Source organism: Leucopleurus acutus (assembly GCF_964270905.1).
Source record: "Leucopleurus acutus genome assembly, chromosome: X".
NCBI classification, from domain to species: domain Eukaryota; kingdom Metazoa; phylum Chordata; class Mammalia; order Artiodactyla; family Delphinidae; genus Leucopleurus; species Leucopleurus acutus.
In genome coordinates, this window is record NC_139148.1 from 79,556,224 (window position 1) to 79,572,302 (window position 16,079).

General features: G+C 36.7%; 1 protein-coding gene across 8 annotated transcripts in view; it reads left to right on the forward strand.

The window, feature by feature from the left end:
- Positions 1-8,550, forward strand: part of PCDH11X (protocadherin 11 X-linked) — a gene marked incomplete at both ends in the record, with an annotated part of 710,965 nt that extends 702,415 nt beyond the window's left edge. For 6 of the 8 annotated variants that reach the window (XM_082865341.1, XM_082865342.1, XM_082865343.1 and 3 more), the window contains one exon: positions 7,868-8,550. In XM_082865341.1, the coding sequence (XP_082721467.1) occupies positions 7,868-8,550 (683 nt within the window). The remainder of the gene's footprint in view (positions 1-7,867) is intronic. The other 2 variants (XM_082865346.1, XM_082865348.1) reach the window with 2 other exon arrangements.
- Positions 8,551-16,079: the final 7,529 nt, after the last annotated feature.

Here is a 16,079-nt window from a genome sequence, read left to right on the forward strand (position 1 = left end):
AGTACATGCACCTGTCCATTTTTCCCAGCACCACTTATTGAAGAGGCTGTCCTTTCTTCACTGTACATTCCTGCCTCCTTTTTCAAAGATAAGGTGACCATGTGCACACGGGTTAATCTCTGGGCTTTCTTTCCTGTTCCATTGATCTATCTTTCTGCTTTTATGCCAGTACCATACTGTCTTGATTACTGTAGCTTTGTAGCGTAGTCTGAAGTCACAGAGCCTGATTCCTCCAGCTCCGCTTTTTGATCTCAAGATTGCTTTGGCTATTCGGGGTCTTTTGTGTTTCTATACAAATTGTGAAATTTTTTGTTCTAGTTCTGTGAAAAATGCTAGTGGTAGTTTCATAGGGATTGCGTTGAATCTGTAGATAGCTTTGGGTAGTAGAGTCATTTTCACAATGTTGATTTTTCCAATCCAAGGACATGGTATATCTCTCCATCTATTTGTATCATCTTTAATTTCTTTCATCAGTGTCATAATTTTCTGCATACAGGTCTTTTGTCTCCTTACGTAGGTTTATTCCTAGATATTTTATTCTTTGTGTTGCAATGGTAAATGGGAGTGTTTTCTTGATTTCACTTTCAGATTTTTCATCATTAGTGTATAGGAATACCAGAGATTTCTGTGCATTAATTTTGTATCCTGCTACTTTACCAAATTCATGATTAGCTCTAGTAGTTTTCTGGTAGCATCTTTAGGATTCTCTATGTATAGTACCATGTCAGCTGCAAAGAGTGACAGTTTACTTCTTCTTTTCTGATTTGGATTCCTTTTATTTCCTTTTCTTCTCTGATTGCTGTGGGTAAAACTTCCAAAACTATGTTGAAAAAGAGAGGTGAGAGTGGGCAACCTTGTCTTGTTCCTGATCTTAGTGGAAATGCTTTCAGTTTTTCACCATTGAGGACAATGTTGGCTGTGGGTTTGTCATATATGGCCTTTATTATGTTGAGGAAAGTTCCCTCTATGCCTATTTTCTGGAGGGTTTTTATCATAAATGGGTGTTGAATTTTGTAAAAAGCTTTCTCTGCATCTATTGAGATGGTCCTATGGTTTTTCTCCTTCAATTTCTTAATATGGTATATCACCCTGATTGATTTGCATCTATTGAAGAATCCTTGCATTCCAGGAATAAACCCCACTTGATCATGGTGTATTATCCTTTTAATGTGCTGTTGGATTCTGTTTGCTAGTATTTTGTTGAGGAAATTTGCATCTGTGTTCATCAGTGATATTGGCCTGTAGTTTTCTTTCTTTGTGACATCCTTGTCTGGTTTTGGTATCAGAGTGATGGTGGCCTCGTAGAATGGGTTTGGGAGTGTTCTTCCCTCTGCTATATTTTGGAAGAGTTTGAGAAGGACAGGTGTAGCTCTTCTCTAAATGTTTGATAGAATTCTCCTGTCGAGCCATCTGGTCCTGGGCTTTTGTTTGTTGGAAGATTTTTAACCAGAGTTACAATTTCAGTGCTTGTGATTGGTCTGTTCATATTTTCTATTTCTTCCTGATTCAGTCTTGGCAGGTTGTGCTCTTCTAAGAATTTGTCCATTTCTTCCAGGTTTTCCATTTTATTGGCAGAGTTGCTTGTAGTAATCTCTCATGATCTTTTGTATTTCCGCAGTGTCAGTTGTTACTTCTCCTTTTTCATTTCTAATTCAATTGATTTGAGCCTTCTCCCTTTTTTTCTTGCTGAGTCTGGCTAATGGTTCATCAATTTTGTTTATCTTCTCAAAAAACAAGCTTTTAGTTTTATTGATCTTTGCTGTTGTTTCCTTCATTTCTTTTTCATTAATTTCTGATCTGATTTTAATGATTTCTTTCCCTCTGCTAACTTTGGGAGTGTTTTGTTCTTTCTCTAATTGCTTTAGGTGCAAGGTTAGGTTGTTTATTTGAGATATTTCCTTTTTCTTAAGGTAGGATTGTATTGCTATAAAGTTCCCTCTTAGAACTGATTTTTCTGCATCCCATAGGTTTTGGGTCGTCGTGTCTCCATTGTCATTTGTTTCTAGTTATTTTTTTTATTTCCTCTTTGATTTCTTCAGTGATCACTTCGTTATTAAGTAGTGTATTGTTGAGCCTCCATGTGTTTGTATTTTTTACAGATCTCTTCCTGTAATTGATATCTAGTCTCTAGCGTTGTGGTCAGAAAAGATACTTGATACAATTTCTATTTTCTTAAATTTACCAAGGCTTGATTTGTAACCCAAGGTATGATTTATCCTGGAGAATGTTTCATGGGCACTTGAGAAAAATGTGTATTCTGTTGTTTTTGAACAGAATGTCCTATAAATATCAATTAAGTCCATCTTGTTTAATGTATCATTTAAAGTTTGTGTTTCCTTATTTATTTTCATTTTGGATGATCTGTCCATGGGTGATAGTGGGGTGTTACAGTCCCTTACAATGAATGTGTTACTGTCGATTTCCCCTTTTATGGCTGTCAGTATTTGCCTTATGCATTGAGGTGCACCTATGTTGGGTGCATAAATATTTAAAATTGTTATATCGTATTCTTGGATTGATTCCTTCATCATTATGTAGTGTCCTTCTTTGCCTCTTCTAATAGTCTTTATTTTAAAGTCTATTTTGTCTGATATGAGAATTGCTACTCCAACTTTCTTTTGGTTTCCATTTGCATGGAATATCTTTTTCCATACCCTTACTTTCAGTCTGTATGTGTCTCTAGGTCTGAAGTTCGTTTCTTGTAGACAGCATATATATGGGTCTTGCTTTTGTATCCATTGTGAGAATCTGTGTCTTTTGGTGGGAGCATTTAGTCCATTTACATTTAAGGTAATTATCGATATATATGTTCCTATTTCCATTTTGTTAATTGTTTTGGGTTCATTATTGTAGGTCTTTTCCTTCTCTTGTGTTTCTTGCCTAAAGAAGTTCCTTTGGCATTTGTTGTAAAGCTGGTTTGGTGGTGCAGAACTCTCTCTGCTTTTGCTTGTCTGTAAATGTTTTAATTTCTCCATCAAATCTGAATGAGATCCTTGCTGGGTAGAGTAATCTTGGATGCAGGTTTTTCTCCTTCATCACTTTAAATATGTCTTCCCAGTCCCTTCTGGCTTGTAGAGTTTCTGCTGATGGATCAACTGTTAACCTTATGGGGATTCCCTTCTGTATTATTTGTTGTTTTTCCCTTGCTGCTTTTAATATGTTTTCTTTGTATTTAATTTTTGACTGTTTGATTAATATGTGTCTTGGCATATTTCTCCTTGCATTTATCCTGTATGGGACTCTCTGTGCTTCCTGGACTGGATTAACTATTTCCTTTCACATATTAGGGATGTTTTCAACTATAATCTCTTCAACTATTTTCTCAGTCCCTTTCTTTTTCTCTTCTTCTTCTGGAACCCCTATAATTCGAATGTTGGTGCGATTAATGTTGTCCCAGAGGTCTCTGAGACTGTTCTCAGTTCTTTTCATTCTTTTTTCTTTATTCTGCTCTGCAGTCATTATTTCCACTATTTTATCTTCCAGGTCACTTATCCGTTCTTCTGCCTCAGTTATTCTGTTATTGATCCCATCTAGAGTATTTTTCATTTCATGTATTGTGTTGTTCATTGTTGTTTGTTTCATCTTTAGTTCTTCTAGGTCCTTGTTAAATGTTTCTTGCATTTTGTCTATTCTATTTCCAAGATTTTGGATCATCTTTACTATCATTATTCTGAATTGTTTTTCAGGTAGACTGCCTATTTCATCTTCATTTGTTAAGTCTTTTGGGTTTTTATCTTGCTCCTTTATCTGCTGTGTGTTTTTCTGTCTTCTCATTTTGCTTATCTTACTGTGTTTGGGGTCTCCTTTTTGCAGGCTGCAGGTTCATAGTACCCATGGTGTTTGGTGTCTGTCCCCAGTGGCTAAGGTTGGTTCAGTGGGTTGTGTAGGCTTCCTGGTGGAGGAGACTAGTGCCTGTGTTCTGGTGGATGAGGTGGATCTTGTCTTTCTGGTGGGCAGGTCCACGTCTGGTGGTGTGTTTTGGTGTGTTTCTGGACTTATTATTTTAGTCAGCCTCTCTGCTAATTGGTGGGGTTTTGTTCCTTTCTTGCTAGTTGTTTGGCATATGGTGTCCAGCACTGTAGCTTGCTGGTCATTGAGTGAAGCTGGGTGCTTGTGTTGAGATGGAGATCTCTGGGAGATTTTCTCTGTTTGATATTATGTGGAGCTGGGCAGTCTCTTGTGGACCAGTGTCCTGAAGTTGGCTCTCCCACCTCGGAGGCACAGCACTCACTCCTCGCTTTAGCACCAAGAACCTTTCATCCACACAGCTCAGAATAAAAGGGAGACAAAGTAGAAAGGAAAGAAAGAAAGAAAGAAAGAAAGAAAGAAAGAAAGAAAGAAAGAAAGAAAGAAAGAAAGAAAGAAAGAAAGAAAGAAAGAAAGAAAGAAAGAAAGAAAGAAGGAAAGGAAGAAAGGAAGAAAGGAAGAAAGAAGGAAAGGAAGAAAGAAAGAAAGGAAGGAAGAAAGAAGGGAGGGAGGTAGGGAGGAAGGAAGAAAGGAAGGATGGAAGCAGGGAAGGAAGGAAAGAAAGAAAGGAAGAAAGAAAGAAGATAAAATAAAATAAAGTAAGATAAAATAAAATAAAGTTATTAAAATAAAAAATAATTATTAAGAAAAAAAATTTTTTTAAAGAAAGAAAGAAAAAAAAACTGATGGATAGAACCCTAGGACAAATGGTGGGAGCAAAGCTATACAGAAAGAATCTCACACAGAAGCATACACATACACACTCACAAAAAGAGGAAAACGGAAAAAATAATAAATCTTGCTCTCAGAGTCCACCTCCTCAATTTGGGATGATTTGTTGTCTATTCATGTCTTCCACAGATGCAGGGTACATCAAGTTGATTGTGGAGTTTTAATCCGCTGCTTCTGAGGCTGCTGGGAGAGATTTCTCTTTCTCTTCTTTGTTCTCACAGCTCCCAGGGCTCAGCTTTGGATTTGGCCCTGCCTCTTCGCGTCGGTTGCCGGAGGGTGTCTGTTCTTCGCTTACACAGGACGGGATTAAAGGAGCAGCTGCTTCGGGGACTCAGGCAGGGTGGGAGGGAGGGCTACGGAGTGCAGGGCAAGCCTGCGGTAGCAGAGGATAGCATGACGTTGCACCAGCCTGAGGTGCACCGTGCGTTCTCCTGGGGAACTTGTTCCTGGATCCCGGGACCCTGGCAGTGGCGATCTGCACAGGCTCCTCAGAAAGGGGCTGTGGTTAGTGACCTGTGATCGCACACAGGCTTCTTGGTGGAGGCCTCAGCAGCCTTATCGTCTCATGCCCGTCTCTGTGGTCCGTGCTTTTAGCCGCAGCTTGCGCCCGTCTCTGGAGCTCCTTTAAGCAGCGCTCTTAATCCCCTCTCCTCACGCACCAGGAAACAAAGAGGGAAGAAAAAGTCTCTTGCCTCTTCGGCAGGTCCAGACTTTTCCCTGGACTCCCTCCCGGCTCGCCATGGTGCACTAACCCCCTGCAGGCTGTGTTCACGCTGCCAACCGCAGTCCTCTCCCTGAGCTCCGACCGAAGCCCGAGCCTCAGCTCCCAGCTCCGCCCACCCTGGTGGGTGAGTAGACAAGCCTCTCAGGATTGTGAGTGCCAGTCGGCACTGATCCTCTGTGCAGGAATCTCTCTGCTTTGACCCCTGCACCCCTGTTGCTGCGCTGTCCTCCACGGAGAAGAGCTTTCCCCCTCCGCCACCCACAGTCTCCACCCGTTAAGGGGCTTCTAGTGTGTGGAAACATTTTCTCCTTCACGGCTCCCTCCCACTGGTGCAGGTCCCATCCCTATCCTTTTGTATCTGTTTATTCTTTTGCCCTACCCAGGTACCTGGGAACTTTCTTGCCTTTTGGGAGGTATCAAGTCTTCTGCCAGTGTTCAGTAGGTGTTCTGTAGGAGTTGTTCCACGTGTAGATGTATTTCTGGTGTATCTGTGGGGAGGAAGGTGATCTCCACGTCTTACTCTTCTGCCATCTTCCCCTCCCTCAAAACTTTTATACAATGTTGATAAAGCATTACTCATGATAACCAAAAAGTAAAAACAACCCAAATGTCCATCAACTGATGAATGAATAAATAAAATGTGGTATAATCATACAAAGTGTAATCTTGAGCAATAAAAAATATAACTGAAGCACTGATACATGCTACAACGTGGGTGAACATTAAAAACATTATGCTAAATGAAACAGGCCAGTCACAAAAGACTTCATTTAAAGGATTCCACTCATATTACATGCCTAGAATAGGCAAATCTATCGAAGAAAAAGGTACATTAATGGTCACTTAGGGCTGTGGATTTTGGGGGGAAGTGGCCAGTGACTGCTAATGGATACCAGGTTTCTTTTGGGACTGATAAGGATGTCCCAAAATTGATTGTGGTGATAGTTGCACAACTATGTGAATATACTAAAAACCATTGAATTATTCACTTTAAATGAGTGAACTTTATGGCATGTGAATTATATCTCAATAAAGCTGTTAAAAAAGGAATTTCTATAAATCATATATTTCAGTGAAAATGACTTGGTATGTTTCCTCATCATAAAGAGGCAAATAACTCAATGTTGAAATTATGATATATTCTTGTGTTGTAAAATTTAAAGCTGCCAGATCAGTTGCTTTTCTGATGGTGAGGAAATTAAATTTTGTTTTAAAGTATAGTTGTATGTATGTTCATATATTTCCATGCATGCTTTTATGATTTAATGTCACCCGAAATATATAACACTCTACCTTTCCAAATACTTCCCAAATATAATTGTGCAAAAATATAGAATATTTTAAATGTTAAGCTCATAGGGACATTTTTAAAGTGCCTTCTAAATGAAGAAAAGTAAATGGTTATCTAATGGAGAAAATTAGCCTTAATAATGAGAATCACTTCTGATATATACTATTCTTTGGCTTTAAGTGTGATAGTATAATGCCAGTACCTGGACTCTATATCCTGTTGAGGACTTATAGGAACGTGAATTCTATTTTTAACTTTTAGGATTGTTATGTCTTCTTAGAGAAATGACCTTTTTTTTAAAAAAAAAGTCATGATGTAATATCCTTCACTATCGCTAGTAGCATTCTTTGCTTTAAAGTCAACTTTTACATTGATATAGCTACTCTATCTTTACTTGGCTAGTCTTTGTATGGTATACTTATTGATATTTCATACCTATGGAAATTTGAAAATGTTACAGAAATCTTATAAAGGAGTTTTAAAAAGTATTGTAATTTAGAGCTAAGTATTTTGGATCTGTAATTAATTATGTTGCTAAACTGATTTGCCATGATTTCAGAAAATGAGGAATACAGAAATCAATTGTCTTTAAGATAATTACAGCTATATTTCATTCTGGAAACTAAAAGACATATCTTAGAGTTCAATAAGCTATGTTTCCAAATTAACCTAATTGATTCTTAGATTTATTCTCAGATTAATTAATTAGATTCTTAACCAAACCGTTAGCTATAATTGGTTAGTTAATTACATGTTTCTGTGACTGGTTTTTCCATTTACCATTCTGTGACTGGTTTCACTCATGTCGTCTCTTTGTGTTAGGACCATATTTCAACTGACTTGTGTGTAGAGATCAATGACCACAGCTTCCATTCCCAGTCACAAACATAATTTAAAATATCTACATTTGGGAGACTAAACCAAAGTATCCTAATTATAGAAATGAAATGCCATCCTCCCACTCCTGGCTATTTATGTTACTGTAAGAATTATTTCTTGACAAATCAAGTACCAATCGTGAAAATATTAGAAGTCTCTGATGCATTTATATACAGATTATTAAATGTTCCTGTAACAATATGATTTATTTTAAGTAGCTATTAAACATATGCCTTTGAAACATAAATTTTATTATTTGTTTCCCACCCTAACAGCTGCAGAAATAACTGTTCAACCAACCTTGGAAGAGGCCTCTGACAACTGCACTCAAGAATGTCTCATCTTGGGCCACTCTGATGCCTGCTGGATGCCAGCTTCTCTGACCCATTCCAGCCCTTTACAGGCACAGACCTCTGCTCTGTGCCACAGCCCACCCCCGACGCAGACCACTCTTCGCCGGCGCAATCCTCCAGTGACACAGACCGTTGTGCTCTGCCACAGTCCGCCGGTGACCCAGGCTATTGCACTGTGCCACAACCCTCCACCAGCACAGACCTCCACTCTGCACCACAGCCCACCTCTAGCACAGGCTACTGCTCTTCGCCACAGCCCTTCACCAGCACAGGCCTCTGCCCTCCGCTACAGCCCTCCCCTGGCACAGGCTGCCACAATCCACTGCAGCCCTCCTCTGCCACAGGCTGCTGCCCTCCATTGTAGCCCCGCACAACCACCAATGGGTCTGCAGCAAGGTTGGGGGCAAAGTGCTGGCCCTGATGGACTACTTTCTCTTGATCAGGGAGCACAAGGTAGTACAAGATCTCAGTTTTACGCCATGTCTGAAAGACTTCATCCTAGTAATGATTCAATTAAAGTCATTCCCTTGAAAACCTTCACTCCAGGGCAGCAGGCCAGACCCTCTAGGGGTGATTCTCCCACTATGGAAGAACATCCTTTATAAAACTAAAACAGCTACTTCACATTTTCCAACAGGATGTATATAATCAAAGTTTAAGATCCAATTTCAATGAATACTTCAAATTGTTAGATTTGTAAATAGCTATGTAAATAGAAACCAATACCAGAATCAAGTCTAGAGCTAGACCCTTAGTCAAAAGTTAAAATAAATTTACAATTTGATTAATTCAGAATGTGTATTTAAAAATAAAAGAAATTGAAAAAAAAGTTGCACCCTTTTGTACAGAAAGGCTTATCATGGCATATATTAATATATAGTATATATTATTTCTGGTGCACTGTATTTTTTCATTTATTTTTACCAACATGTGCAATATTACTGATTTTTTTCCATTCTGTTTTTTGTGGATCCAGTACATAGCTAATGGAAAACTAACAAATATCTGATTTTCCAAGAGTACGTTTATTCTATCTAAACTTTTGTTTAGACTGTTAGAAGGTTTAAGTACGGTGGCATTTTTGTTTGTCTTTTTGTTTGATATTTGTTGTTGTCTCCACTTTTTTGTTATTAGTTTTTCTGCAAAAATGACCAATAGGGGGTGGAGATATCTCTTATATTTTTTGTTTCTGTCTGTTTTTTATGTTTTCTACCTTTATTTTAAGAATATATTGTTGATATAATTTGTATATACATTTTCAGTAAAGAACTTATAAAAACTGTACAGATTTATGTCTATAAGCTATTTCTCTACTCTTTAGTAGAGTTCGAGACACTGAAGTGCAATAACTGTGCCCAAATTAGGCAATTATTTGCTAAAAAGGGCCTCTTTCTTTTTGTGTTAAATTTATCTTTGTAGTTTAGTGTAAAGTGCATCAGATATCATGTTGTATCTGTCATTTTAAGCCTATATTCCATTATTAATTGGGTCTTTATCTTCTGAAATTTGTATATAACAGCTTAGAAAATCATAAAGAAGGTGGATGTATTCAACTCCTAATTAAAATAAACATAATTGTAGATAAAACCACATACTAAACCTATAAGACTAAGGGATTTTTGTCATTCTAGCTCAACCTACTGAAGAAAACCACTGATAACAAGATGAAAGTCAGGAAGGAACTTTTCAAGAGACATAATTATAAATTATAAATTATAAATCTACATTAAATATGTTACAGTATAGAATTTTAAGGAGATGTGCAGAGGGAGAAATGGGGTTCATGACTGCCTCTTGGGGTTTAAAAGAAATACCCCAATAACACACACACACACAAAAATAAACCAACAAAATCTCATATATGAAACAATATATGTCATTCTAAACAAAGAATACATGAGTATTCCTAGGGAACATTAGTTTCCTTCTGTTGTCTGTTCTTTATTTTATTTTTTTTTAATTTTTTTTGTCTTCTTAACTGTCCGTGGTCTTCTATGTGCACATTTGATCAATTTACCGAAACACCATCAACTTAATTTTCATCCATAGCAAAACTGAAAATATTTATTTCAGTATTACGCTAAACCAAGAGACAATTGATGTTTTAGTTGTGGTGTGGGGGGGGGGGAGTGAATATTTCTTCTTGCTTAAATTAGATATAGACTTTGTAATGTGTAACTTGAAGATATGTAATTTATGATTAAACTGTGTGTAAATGTTGTATTATAAACTGTGGTAAATGTATAGTTTCATTGGTGAAAGTTTCCATTGAATGTTGAGAAAGCTTCTCTTCATGTGCCCAGCAGGTTACGTAGCATTTTGAGAATATATTGTTCCCATTATGAAGCTCTTTAAATCATATCTGATTTGGTGTGTAGAACTTCTTAACTTTTAACTACTAGAGTTTAATTACTGAAATTTCAAATTAGTTAGTATTACTGATTTTTTTCCCTCATTTGTGTTTGTTATATTCAAAGGGATTTGGAGCATCCTGGTATTCCAGATGCATGTGAGTCCTGAAGGACTGATGATGTTTGAAAGTGAAGATATTGAAATATGATGACGTATATGTGTTGGTATTCTTGTTGCTATGGTTAATGAAGATTTTATACCTGGGGAAGATAAAGAAACCTAGAATGACAAAATCGGTGCTTCCAGTAGATTTTAGAATGCTTTTTCCTCTAAAGCTTGAAAAGATAATGTGCTATTTTTTTTCTTTTTTTAGTTATTTCTACATTTTCTTCTCCACATTATTAGTTAAGATCTACACACACAAAAAGAAATAAATGAAAAAGAGATAAAAAGGAGAAAATGAAAGACAAATAATGTCAGTAGTATGAATAGTTACTATCTATGTTAATGAAAATCAGAATAGAAATCAATGTTAGATATTTGGGATTTTTTTTCTGATAGTGTGATTTATTGAGTTATATGGGTGGCTCTTAAATCCTCATGTAAAATTTGTGAAGTTTTGATACCTTTCCTAGAGATATAGGAATGAACAAATATGCTTTTATTGTCCTTTCTAACTCTGATTATACAGTCAGACTTAGATTGTGTTTAGAATATTAAATGACTGGGCACCCTCTTCTGTGTTTGTACCAGAGAGGCTTTGAATGGAAGCAGGCTCAAAGTAGCCAAAGAGGCAAGGGGTGTGAGCCCAGTTATGCTCCCCTATGCATTCTCTTCCTAAGCTTCCACTGGGTCTGGACTTGGCAACCTGTAACGTCCAAGGTTTCAGATCTGATGAGATCTTTCTCATCACATTGCAAATTCTTTCTTTGAGTGGATGGACAGAGCTGTAGGTTGACAAAACTCACAGATGGCTTTTTTAATGTGCAAAAATTTAGTCCTGGAACTCCATCAACCAAAAATATTTCCCTTGAAAAAAGTAAGATTTGATTTAGTTGGAAATAAGAACTTATAACTGAATGACAAGGATGGTAATAATATGTTTAGTCAGACTGGTTGTTCTATTTTGTGGCCATGTTCAGTTACATGTGATCATTAATTTACTAGTTATAATGTTAATATACCACATTTGTAAGTATGTATTCAAACACTGTGTATCTTATATGCTAAGTGCATACATATTTTTTCCTTGAACTTTATCTTCAAGTTTTAGCTAATACTGTGTCAGTGTACTAAAAACAAACTTACATATGGTACAAACAATGTAATACATTTAGAAGGTACATTTTGTGTAGTCTCATCTAATTATTTAACATTTTATTTTTGGTAATGTAAATTTGGTTAGAAAAAAAAGGTTGCTAAATGATTAGTGCTATTGTGTACTGGTGACAGTTATGAAGAGCCTCTGCCTTCTCAAACTAATATTTGTCACACACTTTCATTAAAGTCATGGGAAAATTAAGTTTTACTCACATGTATATTTCAACATTAGTTTTTTGTTGTTTATATTAAGTCTGAATGTGCGTATATCTCCTAATCCACATTTGTGAACACCTATTTGTTTAATCTTTTCTCTTTTTATATTCTTCTGATGTATATTTTCCACTATAGTTATCATTTCCTGTCTTTCCTCTTTCATATTTTTTCCAAACCAAATTTATGGTTATATATAGATGAACTTTTTCTCACAATCATTAGACTATTTTGCCTATTTCCAACTGGCACAATTGCCCTGGAAAACATGGGAGAAAGAGAAGCTGAACTATATTTGGACAGGAAACTTTTTACATTAACATGCCAATTATCACACCAGAGCAATTTTATGCAGAGGCCTTAAAATATTCATTCATAGTAGCTTTCTTACACTAACCATCCATATGCTTTCAGTAAATATGATTTTTAAAAGCAGTACAAGTTGACATCAGTAAAAGTAGTAAAATGAAAAGGCCACTCAGAAAAATGTGTGTGCACAAATGAAAACAAAAATAATGAAGGCAATTGTTTAGTGATTGTCTGTGATACTTTTACAAATAAAATGTGTGAAATTTATGCTATCCCTGCTTAAAATACTTGGAATTTTATGAAATATGTATTTATGGTTGTATTTCGAGAAGATTCCTCCTCTGTGACATCATACAGCATCTGAAAGTGAACAGTATCCCAAAGCAGCTCTAGCCATGCTTTGGAAGTGAGACGGTTGGATATTGTATGGCCCAGGATGGCAGTATGTAGTCCAGTGGCAAATGTGTATTAATTGTTTGATATCAGATTCTGTATTGCATGGTTTCTTATTCATTAATATAGGTATTAATAAAGCTCTGAGAAATGAAGATACATATTCATTGTGTGTGTTTATTAATTCAAAAGTCAAAGGTTTTATTTTATTTTAAATAGTTTTCTAAATCTATCTAGAGTAAAATACACCTTTTGGTGGAACATTTTGATGAGTTAGCTTACTTTTTTGTTTGCTCAGTCCCTTCAATATAGTTCTTTGAAATGCACATCTTTTCACCCACTTTTCAAAGTTGGTAAGCAATATTGTAGTCTTTTAGAACACTTATTTTGAATCTTACAAGACAAACTTGAGATATTTATTTATTTCAGAATAGGCCTATTGTCTCATTTAATGTAAAAGCCACCTAAGGATTTCCCTACACAACCCTTGAGGATCCAAGTGAAATAAGATTCTGGAGAATGTTGATAATATTTGTGGAACAAAATAACTTCACTCCTGGCTTCACTTTGGCTAAATGGAGAGAATTCCAGTACTTTGAAACCTCTCAGGCTACACAGGATCAGTAAATACTCCATTGCACTTGGTATTTTTATCAGTCCTGAAGTTTGATTAAGAGTTATAGAGCAATAATCTAGAGCTTTTTGTCTTCTTTCTTTTCTCACCCATTTTTCTGTAATTGTGATATTAATGTACTCATTCTTACCAAAGGTTGGCTGATGAAGGAATTAAAAACAAAAAATGAAATCAAGCAAATATTTAATTTCTGGCAAAAGGAGATTGGAGATTTAGAAGAAGTATAACATATGTGTAGGTTAATTTGTGTTATTTCTCAGCTTGACTCCAGCCATTTGGGAAAAAACACAAGCTGTAGTGAGTAATATGTAGATTAGGAATTACCAGATTAGAGATAGACATTATCATAATAACCTTGGCAAGAACTCTAAAAACCTGAAAAAGTGAATATGGTGAATACACACTGTGTGAATGGGGGAAAAGTGCCCTACTGGAAAAGAATGTTGAAAATTTATATTTCAACAAGTGCAAAAATTAGTGAGCTAATATTTAGTTTGATTAAAACCATTATTGGGGCTTCCTTGGTGGCACAGTGGTTGAGATTCTGCCTGCCGATGCAGGGGAAACGGGTTCGTGCCCCAGTCCAGGAAGATCCCACATGCCGCGGAGCGGCTGGGCCCGTGTGCCATGGCCGCTGAGCCTGCGCATCCAGAGCCTGTGCTCTGCAACGGGAGAGGCCACAACAGTGAGAGGCCTGTGTACCGCAAAAAAAAAAAAAAAAAAAAAAAAGACATTATTGAACTTGCTGCTTTCATTGCTAGAACTGGTCACAGTGATTGATAAAATAAATTGTTAATGGTGTAATGGAAATGGCTTCAAACAAAGCAAAACAAAACAAAACACAACTGTGAAGCAGGCAAGTAGGTACAGTATTTAATTTCTGTAAGTTGGGTTACAAACTCAATAGCCATTTCAAGTATCTGAGAATCTACAGCTGCATAAAAACAATAGAAATTTAACTTGTACGCAGGCTTAATTCCTTTATTGTCTATCAAAGTGTTCTAAAGTTAATTGGGGAAAACAAAAGTAAAAGACAAAAATAAAGAAAACCATAAATGGAAGCTTAATCCTGTCAACAATTTAAGTATATCAGGGATCTATTCATTGTACATTTTCTTCATAAACAGTTTTGAAGAGTTTTAGATTTACAGAAAAATTGCAAAGATGATACAGCTCCCAAATACTCATCTCCCAGTTTCTCATGTTATTAACATAGCTAACATGGCATATTTGTTACAATTAATGTGCCAATATTGGTACATTATTATCAACTAAAGTCCATAGTTTATTCAGTTTTCCTAAATTTTCTGCTACTGTCCTTTTTCCATTCCAGGATCCCATCCAGAATTATACATTGCATTAAGTAGTCATGTCTCTTTAAGCTCCTCTAGACTGTGACAATTTCCCTGACTTTCCTTGTTAATGATGACCTTGACAGTTTTGAATACTGGTGTGGTATTCTGTAGAATGTCCCTCAGTTGGGATTTATCTGGTGTTTTTTTCTTGATTAGACTGGGACTATATGTTTTTGAGTGGAAGACCATAGAGGCAAAGTGCCTGTTTCATCACATTTTATGAATTGTACATGATAGTACATTATTTAACTTATACAGTTAGTGTTTTGCATCATCTCACTTTCTGCTTAGGTTTCACTCTTCACCATTGAATCAGAGACCCACAATTTTTCAAGTGTTTGGTGCACGGAGGCTCAGGATATCCCGACAACATTCCTTCCATGCTCTTGAAGTCCATGGGATAATTTAAGATATGCTCTTTCCCAAATTACCACTTTTCACAAAGATTACTATCGTAACATTTCATTTTAATTTTTCAGTGTCTAATGGGGCAATTTTAACTAAAGTATTAATAGAAAATAATAAGTAACTGTGTTCCCCTTCCCACAGTTACTAAATAGTAAATGAGTGCTGTGGTGATATTCCACTAATGATGAAAATTTCAGGAATCATGTCTATGATATTGTGATTTGTAATAAGAAATACATATATATTCGTATCTGTCCCTGGTTCCTGCCACAGAGATCCTAAAACCCTTGTGAATTCTTAAGTGATAAGAGCAGTAAGAACATCTTTTGTTTCAGTATTTGGCCTCTGACCCTGGTTCCTGACACAGAGCTCCTGAAACCCTTGTAATTTCCTGAGTGGTAAGATTGTCTTTTGTTCTAATGAGGCAACTCTGAGTGGGCTCCTGGATGAGAGCTGGTCATCTAAAAGACCAAGGCATGATTAGAAGCTTGAAATTTTCAGCCTCGCCCTTGCCCCCATTCTCTTGAGAAGAGAAAAGGGTTGTAAATGGAGTTAATAATCAACCATGGCTATGTGATGAAGCCTCCATAGAAACTCAAACATGACCAGGTTGGTGAACATGTGGAGGTGCTGGGAGAGTGGTGTGCCTGGAAAGGGCATGGAAGCTCTGCACTCCTTCCCACATATCTTGCCCTATGCATCTCTTCCAAAGGGATGTTCAGTGTATCCTTTATCATACCCTTTAATAAACTGGTAAAGGTAAGTAAACATGTCACTGAGTTCTGTGAGCTGCTCTAGCAAATTAATGGAACCTAAGGGAGGAATCTCCAATCTGTAACTGGTCAGTGGGAAGCACAGGTAACACTCTGTGCTTACTACTGGTGTCTAAAGTTGGGGGTGGGGACAGTCTTGTAGGACTGAAAATTTAACTTATAGAATCCTATGCTATCTGGATATCTAGTGTCAGACTTGAGTTGAATTGTAGCACACCCAGCTGGTGTTGCATGCAGAGAAATGCTTGGTGTGGAAAAAAACCTCCACACATTTTGTGACTAGAAGTATCTGAAGTGAACTATTCTGTGTGAGTAGTAAAGGAGATACATAAGAAAGAGAAACACAGAAGGAGGTGGAAAACTGAGATTTTACCTTT